General features: G+C 48.0%; 2 protein-coding genes across 2 annotated transcripts; one reads left to right on the forward strand and one right to left on the reverse strand.

Annotated features, from left to right (window-relative positions):
• Positions 1–287: 287 nt before the first annotated feature.
• DUSP11 (dual specificity phosphatase 11) lies at positions 288–10,642 on the reverse strand. The gene is made up of 10 exons (XM_037886246.2): positions 10,439–10,642; positions 9,016–9,091; positions 6,965–7,096; positions 5,828–5,951; positions 5,335–5,395; positions 4,861–4,907; positions 2,580–2,655; positions 2,074–2,199; positions 1,614–1,649; positions 288–841 (listed from the first exon to the last, which is right to left on the reverse strand). Exons 1-10 carry the CDS (start codon positions 10,471–10,473, stop codon positions 571–573), a joined length of 984 nt encoding a protein of 327 aa, XP_037742174.1. The 5' UTR covers positions 10,474–10,642; the 3' UTR covers positions 288–570.
• Positions 10,643–13,838: 3,196 nt separating this feature from the next.
• C26H2orf78 (chromosome 26 C2orf78 homolog) lies at positions 13,839–22,296 on the forward strand. Its single transcript, XM_043536168.1, is given in 4 exon segments — positions 13,839–14,136; positions 18,153–18,947; positions 20,656–21,506; positions 21,508–22,296. Coding segments are annotated over 4 exon segments (2,733 nt in total).
• Positions 22,297–23,068: the final 772 nt, after the last annotated feature.

The following is a 23,068-nucleotide window of genomic DNA, read 5'->3' on the forward strand; positions in this document are numbered from 1 at the left end:
TTTTTTAATTTGATCTTTGGGATGAAAGTTCTCAAAAATTTGAGATTTTTTCATGGACGGAAAGGCTGATCTCTGGCCAGCTCTACTATTCAGTTTCACTTTGGTTACCTTTCCAGGTATTGCCATGCTATGCTTTGGTTATAAACAACTGCAGGGGAAGGCATTTGTTTAAAACACAATTCTCTTAGAGTTTAAAGAATGCACAACATTTCTCATGGGAACCACCTATTCAGTTTGGGTCCATGTTTATCCTGGGTGTCCATTTAGAACTCGATAAGTCATTGAACCGTGGATGTCACAATATTTTAATACAGTAAAAAGGTGAGGGTTTGTTATGAAGGTGGTTAGGAAAAATAAAACTTTTAGAAACAGTCTCAATATTAAAATTAATGATTCCTTCCTTTGTGTTTCCTGACTGGCACTTGGCCAGCAATGGGCACCACAGCAAAGGGATTAGAAGGAATAAAAGACTCATTCTCGAATAAAGCTTCTAGATTAAAAAAAAAAACCCCACAGAGCCGACTCCATATAGCGGACTTCCAAGTTCTTCCACCAGATGAGCCCCTCACATCAATTTGTATAGTGATTCCTTTTGGGTCTTCTGGATGTTTTCATTTTATACTTTTCCTGGTGTATATGGTAAGGATTTTGCACTGGAAAGTATGGTCCGTTGTAACCATTATACTGTTTGTTATAAGGTAGGGGAACGGGGTAGTTGACAGGTCCCAAGTTGTAAGGGGGTGTTTGCTGGGCCAGGTTGGCTGTAGGGACATATTCCTTGGAATAAGCAGATCTCCCATGGTTGTAAACTCCGTGGAAATTCCTGACAGGGTACAGGGCTCTGAAAGAGAAAGATCAAGGTTATTTACCTGGATGGCTGAGCCCTGTTCCCGATATCTCAGCTCTTGAAGCTCCTAAGCCACACCAGAGAAACTGCACTAGCGAGGCACCAATTGTACTTTGACAGGCCCTATTAATCATGTTAAGACTCTCAGTCTCTTAATACTTTGCATTTACATAGCTCCACAGAGGAAAAATGCTAAGATCTTTTACAAACATGAAGCTTTACAGTACCTTAAAGTGGTAGTCAAGTATTACTAACTGCCTACCTCTTTTATGCAAGTCAACTGTAGCACAAGAAGTCTTCACAGAAGGTATTTCCCCTGCCTCCCACCCCATCTAGTTTGTCCTAACAGGAGGAATACCCCTCCGGTCCCCCATATTTTGGCCCAGAAGGAGTAATTAATGGGTATGAAACATTCCCCTGGCCACTTTCGTTTGATTGTCAACCATACATAATACAGAACTGAACCTTCCAGTGTAACAGATTGAGCTCTTAAAGAGCATTCTTGTACGGTTATCTCCTTCAACTTACAAAAGCCAACCAGATACGTTTGTAACCCCCAAATCATGAACTATGGAAGAATTAAATTCAGCCTAATAATCTATTACGATTTAGGAAAAGGAAGTTCACCCACAGATCCATGAAGCAAGGATTAGAGAGGGTTACTTAAGAAGTGGGAGGTGCAGATGTGGTATCATGTTATGACACGACACTTGACGGGAGGAAGTGCAAATGCCTACATCCCAGGAGTAAAGAGGAAGCCATTTACCTTTGTTCTCTTTTTCCTCGCCAAGAAGGGAAGAGCCTAAGAGCAGGAGAAGAGTTACAGCCTTATTATGAGTGAAAAGCAATTCTGCACAAGAGTCACTGAAGTCCAAATCATAGGGTAGGGCCCTTCTTTGTGCTAAGGTATCTTAGAGTAGTAAAACTATTTCATTACCCCTACATTCATTTATTATGCACCTCCCACAATGTATGTAGGCACAGTGCAAAATTTAACTAATTGCCACAGTAGCAACCAGATCAATAGGTCTTGTCCATACTATGGTTGAAACAGTCTTAGCAACTGAGCTTAAACTCAGTTCCTAAACAAAGTGAGTTTTGGGACCAAGATTCAAACTTGAGTGCCTGGCTTGCAATCTTGTGTGCCTATTTACCTTTGTCACTTTCACAAATATACCTTTTCCCTTGATCCAATCCACTCTATCAGACTCAAACTAAATACCAACCTGCTGTCTGCCAGGGGGAGCTGTTCTGAATACAGATGATGTCCAGCTACTTGGAAATCCAAATTTGGTGCCATGCTGCTTTGTCCTTTGATCAAATCAAATGCTAGTCCATCTGCAGCATGGTTCCTTAAACAAAAACGTTCCATTAGCACAGCCCAAATTTACAGAATCACTCAATGAAGTTGCAGGGAAGTTTTTATACTCTTTATGGTCTCAGTTATAATTGCACCTCAAACCACTTCAAGAGGTGGGCATGATCCCCATTTTAGAGATGGGGAAACTGAGGTATTGGGAGGCAAAGTGACTTGCCCAAGGTCACCAGCAGAATGTGGAACAGAGCCCAGATCTCCTGGCTTCCAGTCCTTTTCCCTATCCACTAATCCGTGCTTCTTCATCAGCTAACAGGAGTGAAAAAGCTAAACTCAGGTCCATTAAATAGCTGACATGAGCTAACTAGTCTTCATTCTAGCACCCAGACACAAACATATGTAGAAACAGTGACTTACATTCTGATGGGGCCCTTCTGAAGGTCCTCAATATAGTTCTTCCTCTCTATAGAATGCCCTCGCGACCTGTTGAACACTATGAGGAGGGAAGAGTTAAGTTACAAAACACCATTATACATAAATATTTTACACTAGGCTACTCAGGACAGGGGGCAGATCATGTGTTGGCAAAGCACTGAAGACGCACACCATATTAGCGGTAATAAAGAACTCAATGATTTTAACCCCTTGGTTTTGACACGGAGCACACCCCAACTCATTTACAGTAATTCAGTTAAGGTCACATGAGCACAGGTTAAGCATTTCGGTATCGGAAGGTTGGATATTAGGAAGATGTCCTTTAAGGTACAGAAGAGAGATGCAGACTGGAACGAACAGATGCCATTTATAACATCAAGGTGCAACTCCATTTCTACATAATGTCCCTTTGATGACAGCTCATGGTTGCATGAATGACCCATTGGGCGGAGCAGGTCTTCTCTTGTTTATAAAGAAGAGCCACAGAGCTATGAACACCAGAGTTATGAACTGATCAGTCAACCCCACAGCTCATTTGGAACCAGAAGTACGCAATCAGGGAGCAACAGAGACCCTCCCGCCCCCCAAAAAAGCAAATACAGTACATTACTGTGTTAAACGTAAACTACTAAAATAAAGGGAAAGTATAAAAAAGATTTGACAAGGTAAAGAAACTCTGCTTGTTTCATTTGAATTAACATGGTTAAAAGCAGCATTTTTCTTCTGCATAGTAAAGTTTCAAAGCTGTATTAAGTCAATGTTCAGCTGTAAACTTTTGAAAGAAAGAACCACCATAATGTTTTGTTCAGAGTTACGAACAACCTCCATTCCCAAGGTGTTTGTAACTCTGAGGTTCTACTGCAGGGGTGGGCAAACTACAGCCCGGGGTCCGCATCTGGCCCTTCAGACGTTTTAATCCAGCCCTGGAGTTCCTGACAGACTGGGGTCGGGAGCTGGCCCTGCTCCGTGCGGCTCCCAGAAGCAGCAGCAGCAGCAGCACGTCCCCACTCTGGCTCCTACACGTAGGGGCAGCCAGGGGGCTCTGCACACTGCCTCCGCCCCAAGCACCACCCCTGCAGCTCCCATTGGCCAGCAAATGGGGCCGATGGGAGCTGCAAGGGCAGCACCTGTGGATGGGGCAGTGCACAGAGCTGCCTGGCCACGCCTCCACGTAGGAGCCAGAGGGGGGACATACCACTGCTTCCGGGAGCTGCTTGAGGTAAGCACCACTTGGAGCCTCCACCCCTCACCCCCTCCCACACCCCAACCCCTTACCCCAGTCCTGAGCCCCGTCCTGTCCTCCGAACCCCTCGATCCCACCCTCCTTCACCCCAGAGCCTGCACCCCCAGCCAGAAACCTCACCCCCGCACCCCAACCCCCAATGTCATGAGCATTCATGACCCACCACATAGGTGCCAACTTCTACTCGTGGCAGTGGGTGCTCGACCCCCTTCTGCCCCCTGCCCTGCCCCACCCCCATCCCAAACCCTTCCCCAAAGTCCCCACCCCAACCCCTTCCCCTCCCTGCCCCTACTCCAACCCCTTCCCCAAATTCCCACCCTGGCCCCACCTCTTCCTCTGAGTGCACCACATTCCCGCTCCTCCCCCATCCCTCCTGGAGCTTGCTACGCCACCAAACAGCTGTTTGGCGGTGGCAAGTGCTGGGAGGTAGGCGGAAGAGTGGGGACACGGCGTGCTCAGGGGAGGAGGTGGAGGAGGTGGCAGCGGGGCGGGGAGCTTGGCTGCCGGTGGGTGCAGAGCACCCACTAATTTTTCCCCGTGGGTGCTCCAGCCCCAGAGCACCCATGGAGTCGCTGCCTATGGCCCACCACACAATTTCCATACCCAGATGTGGCCCTTGGGCCAAAAAGTTTGCCTACCCCTGTTCTACAGTAAGAGATGCAATGAGATGGATTGGCAATGGAGCAGAATGTTGCTCAATTTCCTTTGCACGCCTACCCATAAGTCACCTGGGTTTCAAATCCAGTGATCCACTGACATCAGTCTGGCTTAAGATGGATTCCAAGGGCACTGTAGCAAAATCAATCTATCGTCACAATAAATCTCTTCCTCTTTTCCCTCCCATTTCCTATTATCCATCCACTCTCCCAATCTTACATTTTCCTATAGTGCAAAACTTATCTTACAAGTTATCCCTCTGCGCTCTTCTCCAAGAGCCTAGAACCTTTTGAATGTAAGCTACTAGCCAGTGTTTCGCCCCAGAAAAGAAACAGGAAAAACAGTGATCTCCTTATTACTTACACTCTATAGCGACATTTGGTTCCATGCCTTCAACATCAATTAGGTACCTGAATAGAGCAACATAATACATGAGCTCTAATTATGGGAATAATGTTTAAGAAAGAAAAGACAAACCTTTCTCTCTGGATGCTTTTTTTAAGATTATGTATTTACAGGCCATGATGAGCTACAGAAATACTCACAGCTTTTATGGCAGAGGTAAATTTCCAATTGCTATACCAGGGCTCATGCACAAAAAACGTATATGCCCTGAGAGCATCCATACATATCTGCTCAGAGAACTTCTAATCCTGCTCTGTTCATGAAATCCAAGATTTTATATGGTCACTAAGCCCTTGACCAGTGCACTTTACATTAGAGTCCAGGATTAGCTATAGTGAGGCAGACATTGGATAAGTAATTTTCCCATCCCTTGTGCTACTAGAGAAATACCCATCTAGCGCAGCTCAGCTACAAGAGTTTAAGGCGACTCACCTACAAACGAGGTAACCAGTTCTGTTTAAGCCATGCGTGCAGTGAACTCCAATGAGTTTATCTATGAGACAGGAAATTCAAGTTATGTTTAAGATACTGTTCATTTTCAGGCAGGCAGTGTGCATCAGAAAGGAGAAGGAAGCAAACCTGATTACATTTGTTAGTCATTCACCGATTACGCCAACGCAAACAAATTAACATCTCTACAACAGTGCTTAAAGACAAGCTCGCATTTATGGCTAATTATCACTAATTATTCAACTCTTGCTTATTAAAAAACCAGTCAGGTCACACAATTTCATCACAAATCTTGTTTAGGAGAAAACATGGGCACATCGCACAAGGAACATAAAGACCATCTGAAGAGCAGCCTTATGGCAGGGTTCTGAGTGTAAACCTGGGTTAATGCTTAACATAAGGCACATATACAGTATCTGTAAGGAAGTGACATTGACACGCATTAGAAATTAAATTAGAAGCAACCTATGCTCACCGTTATCTCTGTTCTCCCGTAAAAACTCTTTCACAGCACATTTAAATTTAAAAATTGTTTCGTTATCTGGTACTTCGTGTCCAACCGTCAAGATCTTGGAGTAGCACAGTGTCTTTGGTAGCTCCTAAAAAAACAGGGGAATCCAATACATTTTTGTATGAAGCATAAAACCAAACATTCCCATCACTGAAAGGGGTCCACGTGCTTTATAGAAAGGAAATGCTTCTACAGTTTAAAAACTAAACCTGAAAGGGTGCCTGTGAGATTTTAGTCTGGTAAGTGAAATCCTCCACAATAACTCAGGTAAGTTACAACAGCACCATATTGTCAGTTTTACCATGCATCTCTCAGAAGTGCTTAAATACAATTATGTGTAAGTACATGGAGTAAAATTTGCCTGAAACTATTCTTCCAGCGAACCAAAACTGATGTAAGGGCTCAAATAAAACACACTATAAAGAGTTCTGAACTAGAGTAGTTTTACACTAGACTATTATGGAGACTTTAAACAGCCCATATTTAGTAACAGTGATTCACAAGTGACTACCAAGATGCAAGATCTGATAGCCCACTTAGTCCTCCTAGCGACAACTGTGAGGTACCATCAAAAACACTTTTGACCCACACATTCCTTTGCTATTGTTTCTTGTTTGTCCCAGGTTTCCTTCTCATCTGTCTTTTACAAAACAAAGTGCATGTAGCAGAAGGGGAAGGGGAGTATTTTAAACAACTGTTTCCAGGTAATTAATGCCACCAATAAATAATAGTTTGAACTGGAATTCGGAAGCCTTTGTTTAGCGGTGCTGTGAGAGTGAAATGACAGACCATGGTAACACGTAGTCACTTACAGAGTCCACCATATTCAGAGAAATTTGCAGTCCACTTCATTCACTTGGGCATAGTGAGGATTTTTAGGCCCTGATCCTGCTTTCATATCCACATAGGCACAATCTTCCCCTCACCCCCATTACTACAGTATCTGAGTCTCTCAATTTTCAATGGATTAATCCTCCCAAAGACACTGAGATGGGAAACTGAGGCACAGAGAGGCTAACCGACATGCTCAATGTGCCATAGAATAATCCGTGAGGGAGCAGAAGTACTTGGGCCTAGGATAGTTGTTGCATCCTAACTTACCTCTGGTCCATAATAGCGTGTTGTGTATGTTAGATCAATGATCATGCCAAGTTCTTCTTTCTGTTCTCTAATTTTCTTAAGGAGGTCAAAAGGAGAAAATCTGTCTTTTGGGGCAAGTCTCCATTCAAAACTCTGGCAAGAAATATTAATATTTAATAGTATATTGTGCACAACTGTGGCACCCTATCCAAGAATCTCAAGGCACTTAAACACCCCACAACAGCTTTGGGAGGGGAGTTCCCATGCACCCACCAACCCACAGCACAATGGTGTACTCCCTAAAAAGATAGATGGTGTCAGAATCTAGGTACCAAACACAAAGAGGCCTCAGGTATATGCAGATACATTAAATGCTGAAGCGCCTTGATATTGATCTACTGAAAGCATCTTCTCCCTGACATTAGTACATTAGACTGCACAGCTGTGTTCCAAGAATCCCACACACTACAGTGATTGGAGCTCTCTACAGCTAGACACAGCTAACAGTAATCCTAAGAGGATACACAAATGGCAGAGAAATGCATCTAAAGAGGTGGAGGTTCACCTCTGAATGTTGCTGCTGGTGCCAATCGTATGGCCAACGGTCAGTATTCACAAGCTTAACACCCTAAGCCTTTTTAAATACGCAAGCACGGTAAAGAAATAAATCGATGAAAATCTCAGCATAGCAATTGAGACACTATCAAAAGGAGGCAACAAGGAACTATAAAGCACAGTCATCTAGAGATTTCTGATAAAGGAAAAACAGCTATTACTTATACTGATAAAGAGGACAAACACCTTAGTAGCTGGGTACTCCAGGTGAATGAGGTGAGCCAGCAGGAATATCCTTCATGTAATTCACTGGCTATTAATTTGAAAGTATTGGGACTAGTAGAAAGATCAAGGGAGACAGATTGCTGAATCAAATGTACTAGATTACAGTCCAAGACAGTTCTGCATATTTAAAGGAGTGATTACTCACATGTATCTTTACAGTGGAGAAAGATCTTTCAACATTACTGTCAGAAACAGCTAAATTTAGCACACAGCAAATACGTCATGATCTATTTTTAATTTCCAGATTCCATCTGAAGTGATGGAGGCACAATTTTCTTTGATGCAGATTGCCACATTTATGTCAGATTTTTTTTTTTTTTTTTTATAAGAAGCTCTCTGATGCCCATCCAAATGATACATGGAATTCATTTGAATGGGAGTTACCAGGTTAAAATGCTCCATATGTGGAACTCACTATCCCACAATACTTTATAGCAGAAGGATACCAAAAAAAAACCAGCCCCACTGTGCCTAGACATGCCACATAAAATCACCTATGGCGCAAGTTTTCAGAGCCATGGGTGAATACCATCTCTAAACATCTGGACACTCATGCTCAACAAGCTTGGTGAGAAACCTCTATGAGCTGTTACTTAAAGCACAATGGTAGCAATATAAAGCAATATAAACACTACAATAGCTTTAAATCTGAGCTTACTTCTTCTGAAGTTTTAAAGGGTAATGGTCCCATCAGGCTTCTATTTTCTATCCCAAAAAGTTATAATCTCCAAATTTTCCTTTGTGTTTCATTTAGCATAAATCAAATTTAGGCCACGTCTACACCAGGACTACTTTACCAGTATGGGAATAACAGTACACCATATGGGCAAAGCACTCCTTGTGTGGATGCAGTTATACTGACAAAGCTGTGCGTTGTAATGATATCAAAACTGTCCCACACAAGTGAAACAAAGTATACCCATAGATAATTGCAGCTACACTAGAGGCTTCCGCTGGCCAGCTGTTGGTGATGGGGTGTGAAGAGGTGTGATTCCCTGACAGAACTCTGTGGTGTAGATCTGGTCTGAATTGCCAGCATGTTCAGCATGCCAGCAAGTTCCTCTCAAAGAGTGCACACATTGGAATAAAGTTCTCCCCTCAACACATCCAACCCCAACATCTTTGAAAAATCCCTACTCTGAGATCACTAAGTCCATGTTTTCTGTTACAGTTAAAAACTGCAGACCCGAAATGACCCCAAAAGAAGCCAAACTCAATCATCTCTCACTTACCTTTTTTAAAGGAACTTTGAAAGCAATGAACCTAGTACCTGGCATTCTTTGTCCAAGCGGGAGATAGTCGGTCCATCTAGAAGAGAAATGTTATGATTAATGCCACAACTTCCCATAGGTGGAATCTTGGGGAATGTCTACATTGCGAAGCTGTCAACAATACTTTTGTCTTCCATGGGTACTTAAAGCCCCCCCCGAGGCGAAAGACAAAAGTTTTGCTGACGCAAGTAGCAGTGTGAACCCGGTTTTATCGGCAGGTGCACTCTCCTGCTGACAAAGCCAATGCCACTCGCGGGGCTGAATGTATTTAGTCGGCAAAAGTGCCAACAAAGTACTCACAAAGAACGATTACGCACGCTGACTTTTCTAAAAGCTGCACGGTGTAGACAAGCCCTTGCCTTTTACATTCGGTCTTCATCCCATGCCTCCCTTTTACTGAGCTCTATTTCCTTCCTGCTGGAAAGGCTTCTTGCAAACCGATACAGATTTATTACCAAATCCCAATTTCTTTGGGTCAACTAATCCAGATCAGTTAGCGTCACAGATGGAGCCCTTTTCAAAATAATTTAGGCCCGGCTATTGACATTAGTGCTGCAACCCCCTTGCTGTAAATTGCAAAATCAGTTTATTGCCAAGGGAAAAAACTAGAACAGGCCAAGTCACACTTATTTCAACCCCTCGCCCCTCCCCACATTCTATTGGGCACATGTACAAGTAGTGAAACAGTCGTCAGAAATGCAAATCACCGGGGCGACACTAGCCACAGCTCAGACAGCGTTTTGCACTCAACGCAGGGTTACATGTGATAAACGCGAGAGTAAAACTTATTGGCGTTTTGATTTCATAGCACAGTCTAGCCAATGATTTCATACAATTCGCAGGCAGCCTCCCGAAGGAAACATACGGACAAATTTCAGAGTAGCAGCCGTGTTAGTCTGTATTCGCAAAAAGAACAGGAGGACTTGTGGCACCTTAGAGACTCACAAATTTATCTGAGCATAAGCTTTCGTGAGCTAAGGCTCACTTAAGGCTCCGTTACGATGGCGTCCAGCCCTCACGCTGTGGCTAACATGGGGGATGCACCTGAAGAGCAGGGAAGGGTCCCCCGCCCCACGCAGATAGGGCAAGATCCCAGAAGGCCTCGGCTCAGTGGATTCGGGGAACAGGGGAAAGGGGGATTTCAAGTCCCTGATCTCCCCCGGAAAGCGAGGCGCCAAGTGGCCAGGAGCTGAGAGGGGGAGGGGGCACCAAGAGCACCCTAGTCGGGGTGGGGGGAGGCTGCTTTCAACGCGGCACCATTTCGAAAGAGGCGGGGGGAGGGGTCCAGGTAACCCCCCCCCGCCGCAGGACTCCCAGGCCGGAGGCTGAGGCCCAACCGAGCGGGCCCAGGCCGGGGCAGAGGGGATGGGGGAGCTGGTCTCACCTGTCCGGCAGCCGGGTCTTGCCGTTCCCCGACATGGCTCCGGCCCCGGCCCGGCTCCCCCAGCGCGGCCCCGAGCCCGCCCCGCCGCCCAGCGCCGCCCGCCCGATACCCAGGCCGCGGCGCGCCGCCAGAGACGCTCCCAGCTCGCGGCCCCGCGGAACCCAGCCGGCGCTCGGCGCTTCCGGTTCCGGTTCCCACGACCTCGCGCAGGGGACGTGGCCCCGCCGCGCGCGCGGCCGCCCCCGCCAGCGCGCCCCGCCCATTCTGACATCACAGCCAGCACTGCCGCTCCCCACCCGCCTTTTGGGCCCTTTGCCCCGCCCCTTCGGCTAGCCCCGCCCCTTCGGAAAGCCGCGGATTGCGGCACGCGGAGCCTCGACCCCGCCCAGCAAGGGCCGGCCCAGCTCCAGCCCCCACCCCCGTCTCGCAATTACCCACAAACCTCCTGGAGCCCAGCCCTAGTGTCCCCTTCTCTGTTACCCACAATCCCCTGGGGCCCAGCCCAAGCACCTTCGTGTCTGTTACCCAGAATCCTTCAGGCCACACCCCAATGTCCTGTTCTGTGTTACCCACAATGCCCTGGGGCCCAGCCCCAATGTCCCCTTCGCTGTTACCCACAATCCCCCAGGGCCCAGGCCAAGCGCCTTCGTGTCTGTTACCCAGAATCCTTCAGGCCACACCCCAATTTCCTGTTCTGTGTTACCCACAATGCCCTGGGGCCCAGCCCCAAATGTCCCCTTCGCTGTTACCCACAATCCCCCAGGGCCCAGGCCAAGCACCTTCTTGTCTGTTACCCAGAATCCTCCAGGCCATGCCCCAGTGTCCTGTTCTGTGTTACCCACAATGCCCTGGGGCCCAGCCCCAATGTCCCCCTCTCAGTTACCCACAATCTCTCTGGGGCCCAGCCCTGGCACCCACTTCACTGTTACCCACAATCTCCCAGGGACAAGTCCCAGCATCTTCTTGTCTGTTACCCAGAATCCTCCAGGCAAAGCCCCAATGTCCTGTTCTCTGTTACCCACAGTCCCCTGGGGCCCACCCCCAATGTCCCCTTCTCTGTGACCCACAATCCCTTGACCCAGCCTAGCTAGCCCCAGCACCCTCTTGTCTATTACCCAGAATACTCCAGACCGAGTCCCAATGTCCTGCTCTCCGTTACCCACAATCCCCTGGGACCCAGCCCAACCCCAGCACCCCATTCTCTCTTACCCTGAAGTCCCAGATTCCTACCTAACCAGCAGTACATTCTAAGGGTCTGTCTACTGTACACTGCAGTTAGACACCTGCAGCTGATTCAGGCTGTTCGGGCTGGGTTTAAGAGGCAGTTTAATTGTGGTGTAGACTTTAGGGCTTGGGCTGGATCCCTGGCTGTAGGACCCTGCAAAGTGGGAGGGTCCCAGAGGTTGGGCTGCAGCATTTTTTTAAAAAGCTGCTATACTGTATGACTGGAGGGTACCAAATGTTGTACCCATCTTTAGAAAAGGCACTAGGGGTGTTGTAAAGTCAATGGGAGTGGAGGGCATTCAGCACGTCTCAGGATCACGACCCCATAGGGTATCTGAGAGTCTCATGTGGCCAGCTTTGTCTGTCTTTCTGAGGTGTGTTGTAGGCAGGTTGGTCTCAGGATATTAGGGAGACAAGGTGAGTGGGGTAATATCTTTTATTGGACCGACTCTTATTGTTGAGAGAGACACACTTCCGAGCTTGTCTCTCTCACCAACAGAAGTTGGTCCAATAAAAGATATTACCTCCCCCACCTTGTCTTTCTGCAGGAAATTGATCATCCAAGGAGCTATGGCCACCTGATCCAGAAGGATCATAGAATCATAGAATATTAAGGTTGGAAGAGACCTCAGGAGGTCATCTAGTCCAACCCCCTGCTCAAAGCAGGACCAATCCCCAACTAAATCATCCCAGCCAGGGCTTTGTCAAGCCGGGCCTTAAAAACCTCTAAGGATGGAGAGTCCACCACCTCCCTAGGTAACCCATTCCAGCGCTTCCCCACCCTCCCAGTGAAATAGTGTTTCCTAATATCCAACCTAGACCTCCCCCACTGCAACTTGAGACCATTGCTCCTTGTTCTGTCATCTGCCACCACTGAGAACAGCCGAGCTCCATCCTCTTTGGAACCCCGCTTCAGGTAATTGAAGGCTGCTATCAAATCCCCCCTCACTCTTCTCTTCTGCAGACCAAATAACCCCAGTTCCCTCAGCCTCTCCTCATAAGTCATGTGCCCCAGCCCCCTAATCATTTTCATTGCCCTCCATGGGACTCGCTCCAATTTGTCCACGTCCCTTCTGTAGTGTGGGGACCAAAACTGGACGCAATACTCCAAGTGTGGCCTCACCAGTGCCGAATAGAGGGGAATAATCACTTCCCTCGATCTGCTGGCAATGCTCCTACTAATACAGCCCAATATGCGTTGGCCTTATTGGCAACAAGGGCACACCGCTGACTCATATCCAGCTGATATCCAGGTGATTCCTGTACAGTGTTTTTCACTCATCCCAAGTATCAAGCAGCATAAACCACTCCTACTCCCAAATGTGCACACACATTCCAGCGCAAAGAAGAGGAATGCTGTGTCCCTCTGCAAGGAGCGATGTCCTTTGCTGGAGCCAGACCGGGTGACAACAGCCACCGAATAATGTCCTGTTGAAGGGACAGTGGACGGTTCCATGGCAGTTGGGAAACAGCAGTTGAATTCAAAGGGATAGAGAGGAACAGCAGATTGGGGGCTGGGGGGTGGGGGGAAGGTGCCATTGCCTCAGCCCTAGCCTAGCCCAGCGCACAGCCCTAGCCTCAGGCAGAATCTGGGGGGCAGGAGAAAGCATTCCCATATTGTTTGCCAAATGTGAGAAAAAAAAGAGAGTTGACATCATAGCGGGGGAAAGTCTGGTGAGTGCCCTGGCCTAAGGGAAATGGGGACGAGTGGGTGAAAGAGACAGGGGGATTTCACCCTCTCCCCCATAGAGACAGCTAGAGAGGAGGGATTAGCCAGCAGTGATGGCTTACTGGACAGAATAGGGACTGAGGGATTAGTGCAGAGGGAAAGCAGGATTGATTTTGGAAAAGAACCCTAATAAACCATGTTTGGGCACGTTGTGACAGTCGGGTATAGACAGAGCATTGCAAGTGGGCCGCAGCTTTAAAGCTCATTCCATACCGGGGTGTGTAATACAAAGGACAAGAGCTGCGTCTTGTTCTTCTACATGCAGAGGGCAAGAGCTTGGCGGCGGGTGAAAATTCAAGAACCCTCTATGACCTAGCTCCCAACCTGGTGCTGCTGGTGCATTTAATCTGGGCCACTGATTCCTGCCCTGTAGCACAGGACTGTCCAGGGGAAATGGGTGGATTGGACAGAGCACTAACAGGGAGGGGATAAGGAGGTAAAAGTAGTATGAGGTACTGGGTGCCAGAGAGATGGAAGGGAGAGAGACGATGAGACAGTGGGGTGGAGAGAGGGGAGACGGCTAGGATGAGGAGAGGAGGGAAGAGACCATATGGGTTTGGAGATCACCAGGAGAGAGGAAAAGACAAGAGAAAGGACAGAGTGCAGGAGAGGCAGAGAAGGAGACAAAGAGCCCAGTCCCCCAGTCACCATGCCTCTTGGCAGACAGAGAGAAGGGATTTACCTTCCAGGAAAAGCATCAAGGGGTGGCAGGAGGTATGGGGAAGCTCAGCTCACCCCAGCCACAGTAAGAAAAGAGATGGAGGCTGGTCCAGACACCTCTGATCTACAGGAGAATTCAATTCTAGGTCCATCTGGTCATTCAATTCTAGGTCATCTGAGCCAAACCAAAATCCCAGATTGCAGCAGCCCTGAATTTTGGGAAGATTGGGGTATGGAGGTGAGCTGTACAGGCCCGATTGTGCTCTCACCCTCGTGTACATCATGAATAATATACGTACAGCACCTAGCACAATGGGGCTTTGATCTCGGTTGGGTCCTGTAGGCATGACTGTAACCCAAATGTTGCTGCTCCAGATTTGCCCTGGGGTAAGTGAGATCAGAATAAGGTCCTCTGCCTCGGTGTTAAAGGGAAACAGAGAAAAATTTAAGAGCCTCATTGCAAATTCACCTATGGTGAACCCTTCCAGAGGTCAAATGCTCCAGATAACATTGCAGCACTTTATCAGTTAAATTACACAGGACAACAATACTTCCATGCAGACTTTAGGCCTGGCTCACGAAATGTCCCTGGTATATATAGATTCATGGAGTTAAAGGCCAGAAGGGTCTTTAGATCATCGAGTCTGACCTTCTGTACCACACAGCCCAGTTACCCCGTATTGATCCTAATCACTTCTGTTTGGCTAATACATCTCTTCCAGAAAGGCATCCAGTCTGGATCTGAAGACATCAGGAGATGGAGAATCCACCACTTCCCTGGGTAATTTATTCCAGTGATTAACCATCCTCACTGTTCAAAAATTGTGCTTTATTTCACCTTTGAATTTGTCTGGCTTCAACTTCCAGCCATTGGGTCTTGTTCTGCCTTTCTCTGCTAAATTAAAGAGCCCCTTATTGCCGGCTATTTTCTTCCCATGAAGGTGTTTATACACTGTAAGCAAGGCACCTCTCACTCTTCATCTTGATAAACTCTTTAAGTCTCTCGGTCTCAGGCATTTTCTCCAGCCTTCAGATCATCTATGGTGCTCTTTTCTGCACCCTCTCCAGCTTTTCCACGTCCTTTTAAAGCATGCGGACACCAGATCTGTAGCAGCGTTCCAGTATCCGTCTCCCCAATGCCATATACAGAGGTAAAACCACCTCCCTACTCCTTCTGCCTATTCTCCTGCTTATACATCCAAGGATCGCATCAGCCCTTTTTGCCACAGCATCACACTGAAAGCTCATGTTAAGTTGCTGGTCCATTGTGACTCTTAAATCCTTGTCAGTCACTGCTTACCAGGACACACAGCTCCCCCCCCCCCCCCCAATTCTGTAGGTGCAGCCTGCCTTCCCTGTGCTTAGATGATAACTTTGCATTTGGCTGTATGCATTAAAATGCATTTTGGTGAATGGGCTCAGCTTACCAAGCGGTACAATCACTCTGTCTGATTGCCCTGCCTTGTTCTCATCATTGTTCACCACTCATCCAGTCATTTGCCAGTTTTTTCAGCAGTGATTTTATATTTACTTCCAGATTATTGATGAAAAAGTTGAAAGGGAGAAGGGAGATGAGGTATTGGCCAACGTGTTCAAATTTAGAAGCCTCAAGTTAGGCATCTGAATAGAAGCTGTCCAATGTTCCGATTAGCTGAGAATTCACAGCAGCCCTTGAAATCGCTGGGAGTTCAGTCAGGCTGGCCCGGCGTCTTTCAGTCTGATCATGAGCCTTGCAATATTTTTTAAAGCAATATAATCTGGTGTGAATACAACAGAACCTCAGCCTTTGTTTGATAAGAAAAGTAAGATTCCAGTCCTCATGGCTATAGGGAAAAGCTTAAAATCATGAAACCTAATGGTTCAAAAGCTGGCTGGCAAATGAAGAAGACTCTCAATTGATGTCAATGGGAATGGGACCAGGATTTCATTCCAACTGTATTATTTGTTAAATCTCCTGATTTTTAAGCCAGTCCAGTGATTTTTTGGGAGGGGGGGGAGAAGGGGCCCTGATTCATGGGTTTTGGATGCTTCAGGTTGGCAATACTGCTTGAAATTGATACCATGGGTATGTCTACACTGTAGCTGGGAGGTGTGATTGCCGCCCATGTAGACGTACCTGAGCTAGTTTTGATTTAGCTAAATCAAAGCTAGCTTGGATAACAATAACAGTGAAGCCATGGCAGCATGGAGGGTGGCCGCTCAAATATGGACTCAGGGTCCTGGGTAGGCAGATCTTGATCAAATCTAGCTACACATGCTGCAACCTCGCCTCCTGATTGCAGTGTAGAGGTACCCTCAAAATCAGGGCTGACTTGTGAAAATTTGGGCCTTATCATCGCAACCTCACTTTTCCCAACTGTGCATGTGGGATGGTGTCACCCAGTGCCCAGGACAGCTGTGAGGAGTCATTCATTGGTGTTTGTATAGTGCTATGAGGTTGAGTTATCCCACCTGTGGGGCTTTATCCCATGGCTGGATCATTTTCCATCTTCACTAATTCACTCTTGCCTTCCTGGTGGCAACCCCGTCATCCCTTTCCCCAATAAAACTGCCCCCACGTTATGACCTCAACTTTCATCGTAAGATTCACTGCCCTTCCCCTCACCTCACAATCTTCAATGACATGTTAGAATCTTCAGGGTTACCGTGGGGCTTACCACTAAACAAATTTGTATCCTCACAATGTAACAGAGCATTCTCTACCGGAAGTGTGCTCTGGTCGACTGTGTGGGGAGTTGGTCCCTCCAAGGAACATTGACATAGATACAGCGCTAGTCATTTCCCCTCAGTCATGGCAGGTAGGGGATAGGTATTGTCCAGAGGGCCAGATTGGGTCCCCATGATTCATAGGTAGAGGGGAGTATTTGTAAGCACAGCTCCTTTATGCCCATGTGGAAGGGTCAAGCTGCTTCCACAGCACCACTCTCCCTTCTCCAAGCTGGAGAGGTCAAGCTAGGCATGGAGCTAGGAAGACCATGTGGGGGAACATGTGACACGCTGGGGGTTCTGGACAAGTGAAAGCAATAGATGGTGGGGGTGAGGAGAAGGGAGCACCTGGGGTACCAAAGATACAGGGATGTGGTTACTTAGAGTTTTCATGTCATCAGCTTACAAAAGGGATGGGTGTGGGGAGTGGGGCTGGTGGAAGGCAGCCAACGCCAGGAACGGGTTGTTGGTGTCAAGCGTAAGAGAGAAAACTTGAAGGGTCTTTGTTTAAAAACGAAGGCACTGACAGTGGTTCCAGCAAACAAACAAAAGGAAGCATTTCTTCACACAACGCACAGTCAACCTGTGGAACTCCCTGCCAGAGGATGTTGTGAAGGCCAAGACTATAACCGGGTTAAAAAAAGAACTAGATTAATTCATGGAGGATAGATCCATCAATGGCTATTAGTCAGGATGGGCAGGAATGGTGTCCCTAGCCTCTGTTTGCCAGAAGCTGGGAATGGGCAACAGGGGACGGATCACTTGATGATTCCCTGTTCTGTGCATTCCCTCTGGGGCACCTGGCATCAGCCACTGTTGGAAGACAGGACACTGAGCTAGATGGACCTTTGGTCTGACCCAGTATGGCCATTCTTATGTTATTAGGTTCTTATGTCCCTGCTCCTAAGTCACCCTGGCATTGTAACAGCAGACGCAATCTCAATTTCCTGTTTATAATTGTTTTTCTCTCCCCTGTTGCGGCACGAGAGACCCACACAGACAACAATAGGGGACCCTTAACTGACTGTGCAGGGAAACTGCAACATGGACACAAAATTCTCTCCTGAGTTATAAAAATCTCGACAAACCATTTTATGACAGCAGTGGGAGCCCAATTCAGCTCTCAGTTACACCTGTGTAAATCCGCAGTGACTTCACTGACTTTGGTGAGAGAGAGAAGCCCCAGGCTTGTCTGGTGAGTGGATGGATGGGCCAAGCGAGCTGCCTGTCCCCTGGTTTGACTAGCAGGTTGGGCTGTAGGTTTGAGGTAGCCACTGCTGTGTCTCCAGTTCTCAAGGCAGAGTCTGGGGTAGTTTTCCAGGCCTTTATCTAAGGCTGGTGGTTGCAGTGGGAGCCTGGGCGATGTCAGGCTCATCTGTTTGTTTTTCTGTGCAGAGAACTACAACGCTCTATCCTCAGAAGACCCAGACCCTGATCAGCTGAGCTTCCCCGAAGTGACGGACAGCCTTTCAATGGGAGGAGGCCTTCAGAACTTCTCCAGGCCATCCGTACCAGCTACCGGCTCAGCTTGGCTCCTACCTTCCGGCTCAAGCCAGCCCATTCAAGCTAACCCAGGAAACACCAATGCTTTTACATATCAGCCTTCAGAAACAGGGCTATGGCCAGAGGTACGGGGCACTAGTGCACAGATACAGATCTCCAGGTCAGCTGCTCCATACCCCACCGTCTATGAATGGGGAGTGAAGGGTCATTCCTATGGGACTGCGGCAATCTCTGCACACTTCCCTGTCACACTCGTAGCCCAGGAAGTGCCCAGCCCTGCTCCCTCTGCACCACCTCAGTTTAACAACGCCACCAGAGTCAGCCCCATGGGCCACCTGTACGGGCGTATTCAGCCTCCCGCAAATGCCCGCCTCATGCAGCTGCAGCCCCCGACTACGTCAGTGCAGGCTCATCAAAGCCAAGGCCGTGGCCAGCAAGTTCCTTTGCAGGACTGGAGAGGAGCCTACCTTTACAACCGTGACATGAGGGGTCAGGAGTCAGGAGAGATGGGCTCCATCATGCAAAGAGGCAGGATCATTAAAGTGCCAGCAAACACCCAAAGTGAAATGGTTCTGGTCCTGAAAGCCATCCAGCCAAAGGGCACCCGCCCATCCTCTTCGGCCAGTTTGTACTATCCAGTTTCAGCCCAGCCCAGGGATTCCCAGGCCATCGATCCAGGGTTCAAAGGTGAGGAAAGGAACATTCAGTTGTCCATTCTGTCTATGTCCCTGTCTTTAGTATATGCACAATGCACATTACTTATAGTATCTAAGCACAGCAGGTGAGTGGGCTGAAAACCTTCATCTGGGAGATGTAGGGAGAATGGACCATTTGCTGGTGGGACTCATGATGAAGTAATTAAGAGAGGGTCTAAGCTAAAGCATACTGAAGCCAAGGGGAGTCTTTCCATGAGCTCCAAAAGGCTTTGGATTAGGCCATTAATGAATTCATGGGTTGAGTTTTAGTAATCCAGCTAAGAGGTTCTTCGGGAGTACTTATAATGGGGGTCCCTGTCTGCTAATATAATGCACTTCCTCATTCTGGGATGATGCCCCCAGCCCCTGTTGCTGGGTGGTGAATCTTTCATACTTCAATTGCTCCATTGTCTTGAGACCTGAACTAAAGGTTGTTGAATTTACTGGGAGATTTTCCATTGACTACCTTGAGCTTTGGATCAGGTCCTGAGCGATTTGAGGTGAAGACGAAGGATCCATTCACATGGGGCTGGGAACTGTGGTCCCTGAACCATTTTAAAGCCTGGTTTTAAAATGATTAAGGATAAGTCAGGCTGGGAAGATAGCTTGGCTGGACAATGGTATGGGGCCAGACTCTTCCAAAGCTGAGGCTGTCTCAGGCAATTGGACTTGAACATGGTTTCTACATATAGCTTGGCTTTGCTCATGCTATGTTTGAAATGAATCAGCCTCAAATGCCCTGAGCTGACAGTGCATAAAGGGCGTTCATAACGGCAGGAAGAGAAGCCCTTCTACCTCCTGACCAGCTAGATAGTTGCTGGCACCAGTGGAGACAGAACTCAGATCCTCCTGCCCCTACAGAGCTTCACTGCTAAAGCAAATTTCTACTAGCTGTTAGCGGTATGGGGGCCTATGACACACATTTCAGCCATTCTGAGCATATCCACCAGAGGGCACTAGCAAGGTCATTGTAATACTGTCATAAATTGAGCCAGGTGAAATTTTTGGTTGAAAATTTTCAGACAAAAATGCAAAAAATGCAACCAAAATAACTAATGAATGCATGTCCAATTTGCCAAATTGTTTCAGCTGGGAAAAAAAAATTCAGAGCGAATGAAACGTTTCATTTTGATGTTTTGGAAACATTTCAGTTTTTCGCTTCCAGATGACATTTCATCTCAAAATCGACTTCATTTTTGTATGAAAAAATGGGTAAAAAAAAAAAATCAGAAATGAAAAGAATGCTTTTTCCATTGTTTTTGTTTGGCCAATGAAGTGGGGGGAAAAAAATCATGAATTTGAACAGCTTTCGTCATCAAGCACTCAGCTGTGATAGCAGAGCTGTAGCAGCATTCCAGTTTGCTGATGCGCATTCAGTCCTGGGCAACAGATAGCTGGATCTTTATTCTGGACGTTCACGACTTTGTAGAGCCACTCCTTACTGGGCTCGACTCCCGCCAGGCCATTGATATTGTAACAAGGTACGACGCTGAAACCAAGTGCACTGACACAACAATGGGACGATAGGCTGATCCAGCGCTTGAGTGTAACTGAACTTCCATAGTGAGACTTCAGTGGCCGACAGACCTGACGCTGCCCCTCCGCAGAGGGGGAATTTCACCCTTAGTCGCCCTGCCGCACCCAGACACAACATCTTCTGCTTTACGCGTCGCTGACTTTTCCTGATTCTTTCCTTTCAGAGGCGGATCCTTTGCCTGGAACGCTGCATGAGCCCAAGACCTTCTGCCTACAACCAGGCTCAGCTCAGCAGGGAGGCGGAGTGAAAACCATCAGCCCAGAGATGCTTCCTGAGGCCCTGGATGGGTCTCAGATGCCTCAGGGATCACAGGGGCCACCACTGTTCCCCTTAGAAATCCCTGATATTAACCAGCTAATGGCCTGCATTGAGTCTGTTCAGGCAACTAACTCCCTGTCACACAGTGACCGGCCCACTGGTCCCAGGCAGGTGACAGGAAGCGATTCCCTCCAAGAGATGCCTCTAGGGAAACACGTTTCTCAGGGGAATGTCGCGGGAAAGAATATTATCAAACCTCCACTCGCCACTGAATCCCAGGACGGAGCCTCGCCTCCCGCACCTGGGAAGGGCAAATTGCCCAGGAAAGCTTCAAAGCAGGCAGAACCCTCGACACTTCCTGCCACTATGCCCCCAGTGGGGTCTGACAAGCCTTCTGCTGAGCGGGGACCCGGACTCGCTGATCCCCAGAAATTAGGAGCAAATCGTTCCGAGATGCCAGCAGCTACTCAACCAGCCCAGCCCTCTGAAGAGGACCAAGCAACGGGCGCTAAGAGGCTCAAAGATGAGAAGGAGACAGCGTCAGGGGATCATCTCCCTGATGATCTGTGGGAAGGGAATCTGGAGAACCGTCACCCTGCCGAGAACACCACTGACACCAGAACTGTAACCGCCTTAGGGGACGGGCGAGAGATTCCATGCGCTGACTCGAAACAGAGGACAACTGACCTCAAGAGGCAGTCTCCGAGGAAACCAGAAGACCCTGCAGATGTTTCAAAGCCTGAAGAGCGGCAGCACAAAAAAACTAAGCAGCTCAGGGAATGATAAGGGGAAAAGTACGCCTCAGGGCAGGGGGAAATTAAAACCGGAGGATAAACAACCTGGAAGTCAAGAGGGTGGGAAAATCTTCCAGCCAGAACGAGAGCCTTTTAAAATGCCCCGGAGCCACCTGGGACTACACATGCTGGAGTCTATCCAGGTTTTCCACCCGTTGGGAAAGAAACTGATTCCACTGGGCCCTGCTCGAGGAGCTCCAGCTCTGCAGTCCAACAAGGCTGAAGGAAGCTCTTCCAGTGCCTGGCCAATGCCACTGCTGGGTCTCAAAAGAGCCCCGGGGCCTCCTGAGGACCCAAAGTCAACCTGTGGTGGTACGAGGGATGGACAATGGGAAGTCACTGGCAAACTTTATCGTGCCCCAGGAAATACAAGGCCAGTTGCTTTAGCATCACCTAGACGCATTGCTCTGAAGCAGGGCAGCAGCCGAGCGCCTCCCACCAAGCCCTCCTTTGGGAAGGACCTGCCTCTGCCCCACGAGCGCACTCCTCTCCCTTCTCTCAGCTCCACGCCCACCTGGCGTCCCGGAGGTGGAACCCAGCCCCCTCCTGCCATCCTGAAGAGCCGGCCCCTCCAGGAGCTGGAAGTGTCGCTGCCCATCCCCCCGGAGCAGAGAGGGGAGCGGGATGCGATGAAGAGGCGAGCGCAGAAGGAGAGGGAGCTCGCTGCCCAGTATACAGCCCTGGGGAAGAGACAATTTTTTGTGGAAAGAGAGAGAGACCTGACGATAGCAGAGGAGTTTGGCTACATCTGACCTCTGTATATAGTGCTGCGATTGCCCCTCCTGCTAGCCATACCCCCAGACCCCTCTTCAGTTGTTGCTCACTCTCATCCTGGCCTTGAATTCTTTATAGGGAGAGCGGAAGACACGGCCATAGCCATGGAGTTCGGGTGTCTGTAGAGCGCCCCAATCTATTCCGTGAGCTGGAAGCCATTTCTCCGCGATGTATATTTCTATTTATTCATAGTCCTGTATTAAAATTCTAGGTCATTCTTGTTTCTCTGTCTACAATTGAGTCAGATGGAGATTTCACAGAGGACCTGTTTTCGGACACATTTTAAACACAGGGCTGCCCCCACATAGTTCATGGGCACCTTGTGGGTGAAATCCTCCCCTGTGCAAAGAGTCAGCCCAACGTCCAGGTTCCACTTAAGTTCTATGGAAGCTCTCAAAACAGAAGTCAAGTGGTGCCTGGACCACTGTTTAAACATTCAAGGGCCTGATTCTCTTCTCATTTCCACTAGTTTTACACCAACGTAACTATTGACTTAAGTGGGGATACTCCTGATTTACACCAGCATAGGGGAGAGAAGAATCAGACCACAAAGGGTTAAGAAGGTGGAAACCCCCCCAACTTAAATCAATACCAAGACCCTGATTGACTCAGATGGTGCAGAAATTCCCCCTGACACAGAGATGAAAGCTCATTTGTGAGTAAGGTTCCAGACCCCACCTTGCCTTGCACCTAACTAAAAACTGACCAAGGGCCAGATTCTGATCTCCCTGACGTTGCCTTTATTCTGCA

Source organism: Chelonia mydas, chromosome 26 (assembly GCF_015237465.2).
Source record: "Chelonia mydas isolate rCheMyd1 chromosome 26, rCheMyd1.pri.v2, whole genome shotgun sequence".
Classification (NCBI taxonomy): Eukaryota; Metazoa; Chordata; order Testudines; family Cheloniidae; genus Chelonia; species Chelonia mydas.